The sequence below is a fragment of the Melanerpes formicivorus genome, unplaced genomic scaffold, assembly GCF_026170545.1.
Source record: "Melanerpes formicivorus ecotype bairdi unplaced genomic scaffold, bMelFor1.0.p_v2 SCAF_4, whole genome shotgun sequence".
Lineage (NCBI taxonomy): Eukaryota > Metazoa > Chordata > Aves > Piciformes > Picidae > Melanerpes > Melanerpes formicivorus.
Window position 1 is genome coordinate 12,478,984 of NW_027142356.1, and position 14,307 is coordinate 12,493,290.

The following is a 14,307-nucleotide window of genomic DNA, read 5'->3' on the forward strand; positions in this document are numbered from 1 at the left end:
CTGTTGCACACAGGGCTGACTTTTTATCACCACTTAAAATCTAATTAATCCGTATTGAAGCACAAAGATTTCTGTTGTGTTTTAGGGTGAGGGGTCATAGAGCCCTCTTTGTTCATCCTCAGGCTTGTAATCATCAGGCATTGGGATATAATTTTACCAAGCAAATTGGAAGGTAACAGATCAAATCCTTATCGGAAAGCCTAACTCATGGTTTAGTCCATGGTCCTTTATATGAAACTCTGTATTTGTGAAGAACAAAAAAGTGTTTCAGAGCCAACAAAGGGTTAATAGAAAGGGCTTATATTTGGGGCAGCAGAGAACTAAAATCATCATAGCTTCCACCATCAGGGAAGGGAGCAGTTGTTGCAGAACTGCTGGGGAGAACTTCCTTGAGCTTTTGGGACGCTGTTCTTATAATGGCCTTGGTCTATCGGCCAATGATGCAGTTAAGTGGCATGCTCTTCTCTCTCTTGGGATGGATCCTGTCCTGTCTCACCACCTATTTACCCCAGTGGAAAAATCTTAACTTGGAACTGAACGAACTGGAGATCTGGACCATGGGACTCTGGCAAGCTTGTGTTGTCCAGGAAGAAGGGGGAATACAGTGCAAGGACTTTGATTCTTTCCTAGCTTTGCCTCCAGAACTCAGGATTTCTAGGATTTTGATGTTTTTTTCCAATGGATCAGGGCTTTTGGGCCTCTTGCTCTCGGGCTTTGGGTTGGACTGTTTGAAAATTGGTGAAAGACAACAGGAACAAAAGAGAAGGCTGTTGCTGTTTGGAGGAATGCTCTTCTGGATATCAGGGATTACAGTTATTGTCCCGGTTTCTTGGGTTGCCCATTCCACAGTTCAGGAATTTTGGGATGAAAACATACCAGATATTGTTCCCAGGTGGGATTTTGGGGAAGCATTGTTTGTTGGCTGGCTTGCTGGATTTTGTCTTATATTAGGAGGATCCCTGCTTAGCTGCACAAGCTGCTCAACTGAAATCCACCCATCTTCCATCCGCTATGCAGCAACAGAACAGCAAGATCAGTGTCAACACTTAGAAACTGAAACTAGGCCTTAAAATGGAACATTTTAAGCAGGACATAAAGACTGCTCTATCTTTCTCAAACCCTTGAGCAAGCCAGAAGCTTGTTCCGGCAACAGTTCAAAGGACTCTTTGTTACCTAGCTGATTTCCTGAACTTATGTCTGTTTTCTCTGTAACTGGCATTGGAGGGTGGTGTTTTCTCAGCTGCGGAACTCTCTCAGAACTTTGTTTCACAGCAGAACGCTGAAGTTTTCATAGCACAGAAAAGGTGCTTTTGCTTTCTCAAGGGCACTGTACAATCTTGCAAATGAGTGCACATGTTCCCTTGTGCACATGTTCCCTTACAGCTTGGCCAAAATATGCTTCTTTTTCATACACAACCAATTCAATCAGCCTCAAAGCTTGATTCCTGGTTGCAATTCCCTACTTGCCTAATGCAGTGACAGACGAACTTGAAATGTCACATCCTAAACAGTCTGAACACAGGGATTGCATCAAATTGTTTTTCCATGTACTTGGAAATTGTTGTGTTTGGAATAATGCAGGTTTCTGACATTTCAGCAAGCTTTGCATGTCTTTTTGCGCAAGGGGTGTTATGGCGTGGGTGCTTCATACCAAGTAACGGGTGGTGTCCCAGCCCAGCACACGAAGCTTCTCAAACCAGTTATTCTAACCCTTTCTGGCACCTGCATACTTTAAAGCAGTATTTCTCAGCCTATTTTTGGTTCATTAAAAAAAAACCCCAAACTTGCACTATCTTCTTGTAATGCAGGTATTGAGGCATCATGTATCTTAGCCAAGGCTCCTTTAAACTCTGTTCACACTACCAGTAACATGTTGAGCCTGTAACCTCTGACTTTAAACAGAGGACATTTAATTGGCCACAAAGCAGGCAGCTTCATGTGGAAGTGTATCAATGTGGTACTTAGTTTAACAAGAAAACTTAACAGGCCAGTTGTAATGCTTTGACAGATTGAGGGAAAGCAAAACAGGCTCTTCTAAAAAAATCCCAAACCAAAGAAAACCAAAAACCACACATACCAAAAACCCCCACAAAATTAAGGAGAGCTTAACTGCGACCACACCCTTGAGCTACTGGTTTACCCACTGCTGGTTTCCACTACATGTGGAACCAGGCAACAGAAAGCATGGAGGGGAGGAGTATATCATGCTTCATAAAGTATTGTTTTGTGTTCTGTACAACAAAGAATTATCAGAACAGCGTCTGTAAAGGTGAGCAGTTTAGAGCTTCTGTGACGCTAAACATGAAGTTGGTCTACAGACACAAGCTACAGTTAGCTGGACTGCTGTTGTCTGTACTAGGATGGATTTTAACTGGTACCTGTAACTATTTACCAGACTGGAAAAACTTCAACTTAGATTTAAATGTACTGGAGCTTTGGACCATGGGACTCTGGCAAACCTGTATAGTCCAAGATATAGGAGGAACACAGTGTAAAGACTTTGATTCATTCCTAGCTTTGCCTCTAGAATTCAGGATTTCCAGGATTCTAGTATCTACATCAAATGGATTAGGACTTCTGAGCCTTGTCATCTCTAGTCTTGGTTTGGACTGCTTCAAGATGGAGCATACAGGGCAGAAGCTAAAGAAACAGTTGTTACTACTTGGAGCAATACTCCTGTGGATGTCTGGAGTTCTGGCCTTAGTCCCTGTTTCTTGGGTTACCCATACTATAATCCAGGAATTTTGGGATGAAGACGTACCAGAGATTGTGCCCAGATGGGAAATGGGAGATGCACTGTTCAGTGGTTGGTTTGGTGGATTTTTTATAATTCTAGGGGCTTCTCTTCTCCTCTTCACAATCTGCTTATCAGCTGACCACCAGCTACCAGAGCAGTATGCAATGGCAGATGTGCAAGACACCCATCAACATATGGACACTGGAAATGGAAGACTTTAAAAGGGGAGATACCAGGTTTTCAGATTTTGTACTCCTGCATTACAGTAAGAAAGGTCTGCTGAACAGAAGGGTTACTGTTTACAAGATGGGGGGAAGAGGTTATTTCTCACTAAGTAGTTCCTTTAATCACTATTCCTTTCAATTTTAATTGCATTAATTGATAAGCTATGGGAGATCTAACTCACCTCTGTATTCCTCCAGAATCTGATCAATTGCAGATGTTTTGGGATATTTCATATGTTTGTGTGGTGGTGGTTTGGTTTTTTTGTTGTTGTTGTGGGGTTTTTTTGGGTGTGTGTGGTGTTTGGTTTTGGTTGTTGGTTTTTTTTGGATAAGCAAGGTTATTCTCTAGGTCATGGAGGCTTGAGCATATTTTAAGTGGGCTGCTTTACACAACATTTTTTTTTACAAAAATATTAGTTTAAGTCCTGAAATAGTTTGTAGAGCTCGTTCAACATGCATACAAAACCCCACGCAGTACGACCTAGAATAGTGCTCCCTGGACCTGTGTAATTTACACTAAACTAAATGTTCTCAGACAATGTCATGTAATAGAGGATGCAGTTTTTACTTGAAGTTAGTTTTATACATTCTAGTATGAAGAATCAGTTTCTATTATAACGTCCTAAGGCTTGTCAGTGATCGATGGGAACTTCCTAGCAATTGCAATGATTTTACAGTGACATCTGTTTCTGCAAAGAGCATATAAAGACATAGAACAGCAATAAAAGAATTAAATAAAACACTGGTCTGGGAAAGAGCTTTGTTTAAAAAAAAGAGAAAAAGAGTATTTTCCAATCACTGAAACACATGGAAAGTGCAGAGGCAAGTTAATCTATGTGACATACTGGCATACTCTTACAGACAAAATTAGAACAGAAACACGTTCAGAATATAACCTGATTAAATATTTAGTTCAGTCCTGAGCATTTGATATTTAATACAGTATAAACATAGCAATAGTTACAAAAAAGAGAGTCTTAAAATTATTTGATTTGTGTTCTATTACAGTTTGTGCTAAACTTTGCTCATTTGGCTAAATATTCTTCTAGCAGTAATATTTAGATTTTGTTATATGCAACTGCAGTGACATTGGTACCTGGAAACACAACTAAGGACAGTCGTTAGCCCCTGCTGTGAAGACTACATTCCCCTTCACGAGGAGTATTTATAGTTTTAAACTGCTGGGTTGGTACTTGTATTTTAGCTTATTTTATTGAGTGTTTCAAATATGAATAATCTGAATTAGTAAAAACCAAAACCACCCCAAAATTCCAAACTCAGAATTGTTAAAAGCTGCCTGTAACTATGTTCAACTTTACCAAATTGGAAATTAAGGAGAATGAGTGTGTTCAGGTCTCCCATTTTAAAATGAGTTTTGCAAACTAAAGTCAGCAATCCTTAAGTTTTGACCTCATCCTTACTTAAAAATCAAAATATGGTTACTTCTTTTTAAAAAACCACCCCACAACATGTGAGGAGAAACAGCTAATCTGGCAAGAATTGAAACAGCTAATCTGGCAAGAATTGAAACAGCTCTAAGTATTTTTTTTCCACAATAGCATCCTTAATGTCAAATATTTTTATGGCCAGAACTGAACTATATTAAAACAAAACATAAATAAGACTGCAAATAAATTAAAGAAAAAGAAATCATAAAGTATACCTCTAAACATCATTCTACAAACAACTTATATAACCAAATTGAGAAGTTGAAACTGTCAACCTTCATTTCACCTCTACATTAAATAATTCCAGATTTATTTATTTTTTAAATTGACCTTTCATGCATCAGTGTTAACTCAAACCCAAGAAACAAACAACAAGTGGGGCATTCACAGAGGATGTTCAATCAGTCATCTCACCCAAATTGCTATACTGTCTGGCTATACACTTAAGAGACTGGAGGTATTTGTGCACAAGAAAACCCTTGGGTGTTACACAGATCTCTTGTCAGAGAATTGTCACTTTGCATTTAAGACAGCTGCTACCATAGTGTGGTTGTATTTACTTCCATTGTCTCACCAAGTGATTATAGTCCTTTTGACAGATGAAGTCCGTGCTTGTGTGGCTTGTTGCTTGGGGGAGAAAACTTTAGCCAGTGAATTAAATACATCCGAGTGCAACATATTAAGTAGAAAATGACAGAATTCTGTTTTCTGCAGTGTCCACCTCCTTACACAGTACTCAGAGAAGGTAAGACTCCAACCGCTTTAACCAGACAGGGCTACTTACACATCTACATCTAACCTTTTGGGCTTGTGAAAGAATGTAGCAGGCTGCTTTGTCTAAGACAAACTTGAAATGTGCCATTCACATCTGTTTATAAACCTGTGCACCCGTAATGGCACACAGAGTATTGTAAAAATGTTAGCTACTGTACCAAAATACCTGAAGACTTCAAAGAGCTTCAGGAGCCTTTCTTTCTCACAAAGCGTTTACTTTATGAGCAAGATTTCTATTTCTCAGTATCTGTGAGTTTTTTCTCCTGGTATGAATGTTTTAATTAAACACCTTCACATCTGTAAACCCAACAAACACTTTTACCTGTTCCCAATTGGCAATATAACAGCCTCTAGAACAAAAGATTAACAAAGAGAAACTTTCATTTGTAAGCGTACAGTGGATATAACTATGTTGGTATTAACAAATTTGATTCTGCTTCTAGTTCAGAAAGCAGCTGCCCCTTTTGGTAGTATCATGAAAGTTTTAGGGTTACTTGTCTGCCTTGCCTTTCTCACTCTCCTGCAGATGCAAGAAACCTTTTAGTGCAGGTTAAAGTACTGTACATTCACAAAACTAAACTGAACTCTGGCTCTTCCTACAAAGTATTAACAACAAATTTGTTTTGAGAAACACAATTCTATTACCAGTGATGAATCGAAGTAGCAGCTGTTGTGAGGCAGCCTTGATGTTTTGGAAAGGAGCTTACACTTGTGGTTAACCTTTAAACTATAGAAGTCACACTCTAGTACAAAAATATTGCATGGCAAAACAGCCATCTTCACAGTCTGCTCACATGAAAACAGTGAAAAGATAAACAATCTTCTGTTGAACGTAATATTTCTCAACACAGTGCAGTTCAACAGGATACATGCTTAGTACTGCCTTTGTTCCTTTGTTCCATCTTTACAAAATAAAAACACACAGGTAATACATACAAACTGTACAAAATCAGCATACCAAAATTAAGCTACTTTGGTTTTCTGGCTTGGGGTGAGGGAGTTGCCATTTCTTAAGCATACAACAATCCAATTTGCTATATTTTACAAATAAACATATCAATAGTGAATGTAAAATAGAAGATCGTTAAAAGCAGGTTATTTGAACTGGAAAGTTCATCTGAAAAGGGATGAACAAGTGGAAACACACTGCAATGAAAATGAACAATTATACATCATCAGCTGGAAGGGCTGGTATATTGATCTTTGCTCTTGTGAAGTATGCTATCTTCTCCCTAAAATTAGAAAAGAAAGCAAGTTATTATTTTACTGTTTAAGGCATGACTCCAATGTCATCTGCTGTAGAGCTGCTAATATTACAGAACAGTTCTTTAAAATTATAGGCATGAAAAAATATGCAGTGAGGAAAATACACAGGGAATTTATTTAGAGCAAATGGGGCATTTGGACATAATTCCCTCCTTAAGCAGTTTTATGTAAAAAGCCAGCTTCAATTCTGAAAGAAATAAGATAAATACAAAAATCACATAAATGTAAAATTATATACACTGTGTAACTATATACACTATTATTTAATATAAAATACATATCATAAATAGGTAATATAAATATAATCTAAAAATCACTATTTTGTCAATAGCTGCAATGAGGAGACTGAAATACTGACCTAGTCACTGAATTTTCTGTGATGGCGTTTTGTGGGGGGTGTACGTGAGAAAGAAAGGGCACAGCAAAACATTTTAGCCTGACTTGGGAAAAGTTGGGTAAAAAAACCCAAAAAAATTGTACCTGGGCAGGACTCTCAGAAGCAGAGTTGTCAACCCATTCTCTAGTTGCCTCCCCTGCACTGTTACCATTTCTGTCTCCTATGAACTGAGATTACTGAAGCATAAGAAGTTCACACAAGCCTGTCTGCCAGCAGCCTGGAAAGCAGGTGATAAGTACTGGGGGCCTAAAACCTCCAGCTCAGAGGAGTCATTCTTCTTGAGAGCTTCAAAACCCCCCCTATGTGATTAGCCTGAGGCCACAGCCATGTAACAAGTATGGCTGCAATTCAGCCCTAGGATGCAACTATTTGTCCAATAGACTGAACCTTGTTTCCCACCAGCAAAGCTTGAGTTCCCACCCAAACCAGTATTTCAGAGAAAAATGAGCTCTGGAAAATCAGCTATGTAGATTGGATTCCTTGGCTAGTAGTGTGGTGATTAGAAGATGGAGCATCTAGTTCTGTGATATGCTTCTTGCAGGGGAATGATGTCTAGAGTGCCACTACATGTTCCTGTAAATTTGGGCAGCAGTCTCTTTGTGGTGACTGTCAAATGACCAGCACCAACAAAAACTCTTTCTCAAGACTTGCCCAGAAAGTGAAAACTGTTTGAGGATGCCCTGAATTTCATAAAGAAGATAAAGACCTCAGCTATAGTGGCTTCTTCTGAAAGACCCCTTTTCTTTGCCTTGCTTTGATTCTGTATCGCTTAGTCGGGGTTTGCAAGCCCCCGTTAGCTTATGGATTTCTCAAGCAGCTCCTGTAAGACTGGTTTGAAAAGGAGGAAAAACAAAAGCTAAATCTCACACTTAACACCTGACTTAGATTTCCTATGCAGGAATCCAGAAATCAAACGTTAAAAACAGGTGTTAGTGACAAACCAGATTCAGTTAGCCTGCAGTACTGTTTCTGTGTGGAAGAGTAACCATCATTATTTTTCAAGTGACAGTTTTACTTTTCTCTAGAAGGGTAGCCTTTGGCTGCCAGCCTGCCACTTACTGCCCAGCCTTTAGGAATTTAGACCTGTCAGAATTAAGGTTTGTGATAGGAGGTGGTCATTCTGGCTTATGCTTTGCAAGAACAGTTCATTAATTACTTCATGTAACTGGTGCTGTTCCTGCAAACAAAAGGAGGAGGAAAACAGAAGGGAGGAGGGATTCAAGGTTTTTTTGTTTGCACAGTGAGTCTCAAGGAAGGCACAAACAGTGGTTAATGAGTTTCCTGACAGGTGTGTACTGTTCCACTTCTTGAAGGGGTCACCTGCTTCAAGGCACCTGCCACCATCAGAAGAGATCCCATTACTTAAAGCCCACTGTCAATCTACTGTGGGTAAGCTGAGCCATTGCAATGGTCACACATCAAGCTGCAGCAGATGCCACACAGGGGTCTGAAACTTTTCACCCTGCTTGCTCCCCCACCACAGCTCAGCTGACATACTGCCCCCTCTGGCACATGAGCAGGTGACCAAGGCCCAGTTCTGTGAAACCTCAGTTGGGAGCTCTCTTAGAAAGGTGTGATGTTTTTTGCAATTCAAAGGCATGTGGATTTTTGACTAATTTTACAGGGCATGCCTGATTATATTTAGAAATATCTTCCTTTGCTACCCTGTAAAAGAGCATGAAAAGCAGAACAGGCCATACCTGAATGACTGCACCTGCAGTGGCACTTTCTGGCTCTGCTCCCGTAACCGGCACACATCCTTAGAAGCTTTCCTCATCAGCTTCTCAGCACTCAAACCTTGTTTCTGTTCTTCTTTTGACAGTTCAGCCTGTAAACGGGGAAAATTAGTGTGTTGTGCTGATAATGAACAATGGCTCCTTTCGAAGAAATGACAAATTCCTTGTGTCAAGCAAAACACTTGGCAGTGCTAGGTTTATGGTTAGACTGAATGATCTTGAAGGTCATTTCCAACCTGACTGATTTTATGAAAATCTCTATACAGGAGAGTCAGCAGGACAAAAGACTGACACCACAAGCCTAACACATGGGTATGAAACTGGCTAACAAGAGTTTTTCCTAAAACCAGAAAAGCCATGCCACCACAGGTGGCTACTAGGTGTTAAAAATTTTCATGAGGTATTTCTTAGCTCTGTAGTTGGACAACACCTACCTTTGCACAAAAAATGTTGTCCATCCCAATATCTTTTTAAAGCTCAGAGTCAATGATTCTCTTCCCATGCAAAATGCTTTCATTTCCTAATTTAAAGCTCACAAGAAAGCTGTCATTTTAGAGCAGATGTAGCCAAAACCATGCTTTAACTCATGACACAACACCCATTCTGCAAGTGAGACTCGTCTCTTTTATTTGTGTTGTAGAGGTGTAAAAGCCAAGGCAAGTGAACAGAACACCAGCGGTAACGAGATCAGGGACCTTTCTTGGCATGACCCTTGTTGAGCAGCTACATACCCAGCACTGGGTTACAGTAGTTCTGTACCTCAGAACTCTCTGTGCTCTATTGCATGTCCATAGTAGCAAGCGCTGCTGGATCAACAGGACAATCACATTCACCCTTTCAGCAATAGGCTGCTAGCAAAAGTAATGCTTTGTTTTTCAAAGAACTTTATCAAAGCTTTTTGAATGTCCAATAATGTGAAGATCAGCTCTTTGTAGGTGGGCAGTCACCTGGATTTCTTAGACAAATGGCCACTGATCATAGGAGTCCCATAACTCATGCATTATCACTTCTATCATGTGTGCATGGCATGGGCAGTGCTACCTTGTGTGTGCACTCATCTTCACTTCTAGACTGCAGGGACTGACAAATATTGTCCACTGTACTCTGAATTTTGCCAGCTGTTAAAATCTCATAGAAGCAGTACACATTCTTAAACAATTTTTCAAATTCTTTAGAGCATGATTTTTGATGCTTGGTTTTCATCCATCAGACTGCAAAATTCTCTTCTATTACCTCAGGTTAAAACACACACCCAAACCAGAAGCAGTGATCTTCAAAGTTGGTTTTTAACTTAGGAGTTCACATCTCCGGTTCTGAATTCAACCCAGCAGACTCCCCAACAGCAAAACCAACTAATTCAGAACCAGATAAGCCCATACATACTATCAGTTTCATTCTGGGTATTTACACAAATCCATTCACGGTAGGATAGCAGTACTGCTGCTCCACTGAAATGTGCTCCAGTGTTTTGAAGACATAAAAGACCACTGCCCTTTCCAAAAGTCACTGAAAATCCAGCTGGTTTGTACTGCTGTTCACTTCTTCAGTCCCCATCCCCAAAACAGCTACAATTTGAAAATGAAATTAACCTATAAATATTGTTTTCCTTATTAGTTTGTGAACATAAATTTGCAGGCTACAACTGGTAGTGTCTTAATTTTACATATGTCACTGGCCATATGTTTTATCAGCTCTCCTAATTAACATCTATCTCTCAGTACCAAACAAAACTATATTTTCTCTTTTCCTTAACTATACCATGAGATTCTTGCAACTACTGCATTCCAGGTTAACAGCATGGATGACCTCTTTGTTTTCATCCTATTACATGCACTCCTTTTTCATTGCTTTAACTGTGTTAAATTTTGAGGATGCTCTGATGCATGCAAGAAGGGCTGTATGTGCCTAGGTTTCTGTTTACATGATGTTCTTGACTGATTTACAAAGGTAATGAATCCTCCCTCCTATGCCAAATATAGAGAAGCACACAAATACATTGGCTGTGCGTTCAGTGAGTGCCAAAAATCTGACACTTACTGGCCAAAAAAAGTGCCAGATAGGAATTCTCTGTATTTGTGCTCAACTTAAGTAGAAACACTATCAAATTTAAAACTGAAACACTAATTCCTGTCTTGTTCTTCAGTGGTTTTTGCATAGAAGAAAGAAGGTGAATATAAAGAAAAAAAAAAATTAACTGTGCTGAACACCAGCATCCTGCAACGAGGACATCTTTGTGGCACTCATGACGTAATTACAGATTACCTCTACGTGGAATATGTACTGAAAAGAAATAAAGATCTTTACCGATGTAAAGACGCCTTTACAGGCATCATTTTTGCACATACACAAAGAGGAAGTGATTCAGATGATACAGTGTCTGAAAATGTTCTTGCATGAGGATTTAAGACTCCAACTTAGAAATACTGCTCTATTTCTCACAAAAATGCAAGCTAAAGAGAAAATGCTTCTGGTGCACAGAATACCTACTGTTTTCTGATCTGCAGGTATTAGTGGGCTTTACATACTTGCTGTACTTAGGAAGGTGTGGTAGGAAGGGAAAGCATGGAGTGTCTGTGTTTGACTTCAAGCAGAGCAACTGTGTGCTAGCAAGCAGCCACTGATTTTCAACATCCCCCACATCTGCGGTTTCATTTTTCACTTGAGACTCTCAATTACTCTGGCACTTCCAGCTGCTGCATTAGTTTGTGCCATTATAATGCCTGCAGGATCTAAAAAATAATCTATGACAATGTTCTCTAGGCTGCTGTGTTTTGCTAACCCAAGAGGAAACACTGACAGCAAAGTACAGCATTCTCTGGGTTGTTTTGCGCCACAGGGGAAGGCTGCAATGATTTTAAAGATATAAGTATTTCTAGAAACTTTGTAACCACTCTTTGAAGAGGTGGGGGTGGCTGTGATCCTTGTTCCAACTTTTAGCTTGGAAACAAGGGCTTAAATGCTGTGCTACAGCCTGCACACATTTTAGGGAGGTACGTTATTGTCCTTATCTCTCCTTGCAGTGCACGTTATGGTGTTGATCACCAACATCAGATATACAAAATGTGACAGATCTATCTGCTGCCTTAACCAACTGAAATAAGAAAGCACTAATCCAAAGTATTTAGAATATTACATGTTGCAGAGGCATACTCTATGCTAGTGGCAATAGCGTTAGAGTGGGAGCTGCTTTAAATTAAATAATTAAAAACTGTAATTTCTACTCTGCAGCCAGCATTAGATATAAACTATGACCTTCTAAATACAGTTAGTTGTGTGTCTTTTATATAAGCTCTTATTGTTATGGGTTAAAACTTGGATCACATTCACGCAATGAATTCATTGTGCAGTGTTTAAACATTGTGCTGTCTTAGCCCATTTTGCCCACAGGGTTTTTTTCAGAACACTTGTCCCTAGTAGAGTTTAGGCTGAGCGTTATTTTGCAGCCATCTTAGAACTCCACTAGCTACAGGCAACAGCAGGTGCCACGGAAAGAGGGAGGAAGACCAGAAAATAACATAGAGCTGGGAGAACGTATTATGAAAAGGTTTTGTTTCCTAAGCTATCAGACAGTCCAGGACTTCTTGAAGAAGGTGATATTATTATGGTTAATGACCTCATGGGTTTTTCTTCCATGAATTTACCAAACTGCTTTTTGAAACTGTGCAGAGTTGCAGCAGTTTTTGTTGTGTGGCAAGCATTTTTAGAGTTCCTAAATGTTACGGTGTTTGCTTGCATTTAACCTGCCACCTCTTCAAATCCCTGCTTCCTCTATAATAAAAAGACAGTAATTGCTGTCCTCCAACCTTACTTGTGGTTTTACAGACTTCAGTTGTAGCTACTTAGGCCTCTTAACATGGAGGCTGTTTCATCCTCTGACCATCCTTCTCCACCCTTGTCATTTTATTAATCACTTTGAGAAGAGGAACCAGAACTAAACAATGTTTAAATTATTGGCATAAGACACATTAATATCATAAACCAATGATTTGCTTTGTTTCAACCTCTTAGTAACGCCTCTCTTACTTGCTTTTGTGGCATCTGTGATTTTTTTTTTCTTTCTTGTAATTGGAGCATCTCCTTCCTAACATCTAATTCATAGCTCAGCTTTTTATATGTAAATAGATAGAGGAGGGAAGGGATGAGTCTAATAAAGCTATTTCCTGATGTTTAGCTTTTAAAAATCAACAAACGCAGATGGGAAGGGCTCCAGAGAGCATCTACTCCAACATCCTGCCCACAGGTGACAAAGCTAGAGCTGGCTACTCAGGGTCTTACCCAATTATGGTCCAAATGTCTACCACCTGTGGAGGCTGGTCTAGGGCTTTTTTGTCTGGGTTTTTTTTTCCTCTCCTAGTAACTTCTCCAGGCCCCTATTCCAGTGTCTGATCACCCTCAAAATTAAATTAAACCCCCCCCAAAAAACAACCTCCCAGAACATAACAAAACCCCCTAACATCTAAGCTTTTAATGTATGTTGTAGGAATTTTCCATGTTCAAACTTGTCACTGTTGCCTCTTACTCATTCTATCCTATTCCTTGTCTTTTATGCATGAGTAAATGGCATCCCATTACATTTTGTAGCTGTTCTAGAGACCATCACATGGAGAACAGGTTTAGGCTTTCCTTTGTCAGAATTAGAACAATTATGTCCTGCATAAGGAAGTAAGGCACAGCTGAAGTACTGTCCTTCCCACCTGCCCCTGCCACTAAGTAATGGTCACTGCCGCTCGTGACCTGTCAGACATCTTTAGGCTACCAGTTCTGTGCAAACTGCCAATCAGCTGATAGTGTGGCACAAGAAGCATGTGCGTATCTGGGTTGGGATGTGCGAATTTTAGGTTAACTTTGAAATAAATGCTATTTCACTACACCAACCACAACTATTACTCCATATAATAGAGTTTCTACTCCGAATTACTAAAATATTTAAAGGGCACTAGAAACACATTACCACACATTCTAGTTTTATATGCTGCGGTATTGACTAAGAAATACTGCATCCAATGTGTTATTCAGAGGTGTAATTAGTCAAATGTGAGCTTTTGGAGAAGTCTTTACCATGACAGACCCAATTCTCTAACAAATGCATAGAAAAGGCATGTCTATATCTGCTCACACTACATCTGTATGCTGATTGTACCTGTTTCTCAGCTTGTTTCAGGAGTTTCTGGAATCGTTCATCCTCTAGCACACACAGGGGAAGGTCTGTCTCTCCTCTGCCTTTCATTTCCTCAAGCTTTTGTTTGAGGTCCCGCAAGACCTGAAGCTCATCATTCAGGCGGTTCTGTCTTGTGCGTGACGCCTGGAGGTCCAGCTCCAAGTCAAGGGAAGTGCGTATGGGGAGCTCTTGCGTAGCTCTTCGCATGATTGGTTGGCAAACAGGCTGAATCAGTGGGGAGGCAGAACAATGAAAATTAATATCCACATAGGCTAGTGTAGGGTTTGACATACTACAGTCATAAAAGCTCAAATATATGTTTCTGTTTTTAAAGCAGAAAGCTGCTATAATGAGATCCAAGCCCCCAAAAATCATCTATTCTGGAGTTTTTTCAGCTGCTAGCTAAAAAAAATGTAAGTTTTGCCAACTAGCTGTACAATTATATATTTAGGTTAAAACAAAAAACCCAGCCCCATTCTGATCCCCAGGATAGCACAACCCACACTTCCCCATAGATTTCAACTATATTAATTTTTATGAGCATTTGTTTTTTTCAAGGTCTAAGCA

The 14,307-nt window shown here is 39.7% G+C and overlaps 3 protein-coding genes across 3 annotated transcripts in view; 2 read left to right on the forward strand and 1 right to left on the reverse strand.

The window, feature by feature from the left end:
- Positions 1-416: 416 nt before the first annotated feature.
- Positions 417-1,070, forward strand: LOC137440650 (claudin-22-like). The gene has a single exon (XM_068137027.1). The coding sequence runs from the start codon at positions 417-419 to the stop codon at positions 1,068-1,070; it is 654 nt and encodes a 217-aa protein (XP_067993128.1).
- Positions 1,071-2,301: 1,231 nt separating this feature from the next.
- Positions 2,302-3,841, forward strand: LOC137440649 (claudin-22-like). Its single transcript, XM_068137026.1, has one exon. The coding sequence runs from the start codon at positions 2,302-2,304 to the stop codon at positions 2,956-2,958; it is 657 nt and encodes a 218-aa protein (XP_067993127.1). The 3' UTR covers positions 2,959-3,841.
- An 848-nt stretch (positions 3,842-4,689) lies between these two features.
- Positions 4,690-14,307, reverse strand: part of WWC2 (WW and C2 domain containing 2) — a 94,575-nt gene continuing 84,957 nt past the window's right edge. Inside the window, exons 21-23 of the mRNA XM_068137019.1 lie at positions 13,723-13,965; positions 8,547-8,674; positions 4,690-6,415 (exon numbers count right to left, since the gene is read on the reverse strand). Of these exons, the coding sequence (XP_067993120.1) occupies positions 6,349-6,415; positions 8,547-8,674; positions 13,723-13,965 (438 nt within the window). The 3' untranslated portion in view covers positions 4,690-6,348. The remainder of the gene's footprint in view (positions 6,416-8,546; positions 8,675-13,722; positions 13,966-14,307) is intronic.

Coding starts and splice junctions, on each gene's coding strand:
- LOC137440650 (XM_068137027.1), top strand. CDS start 417: ATGGCCTTGGTCTATCGGCCAATGATGCAGTTAAGTGGCATGCTCTTC.
- LOC137440649 (XM_068137026.1), top strand. CDS start 2,302: ATGAAGTTGGTCTACAGACACAAGCTACAGTTAGCTGGACTGCTGTTG.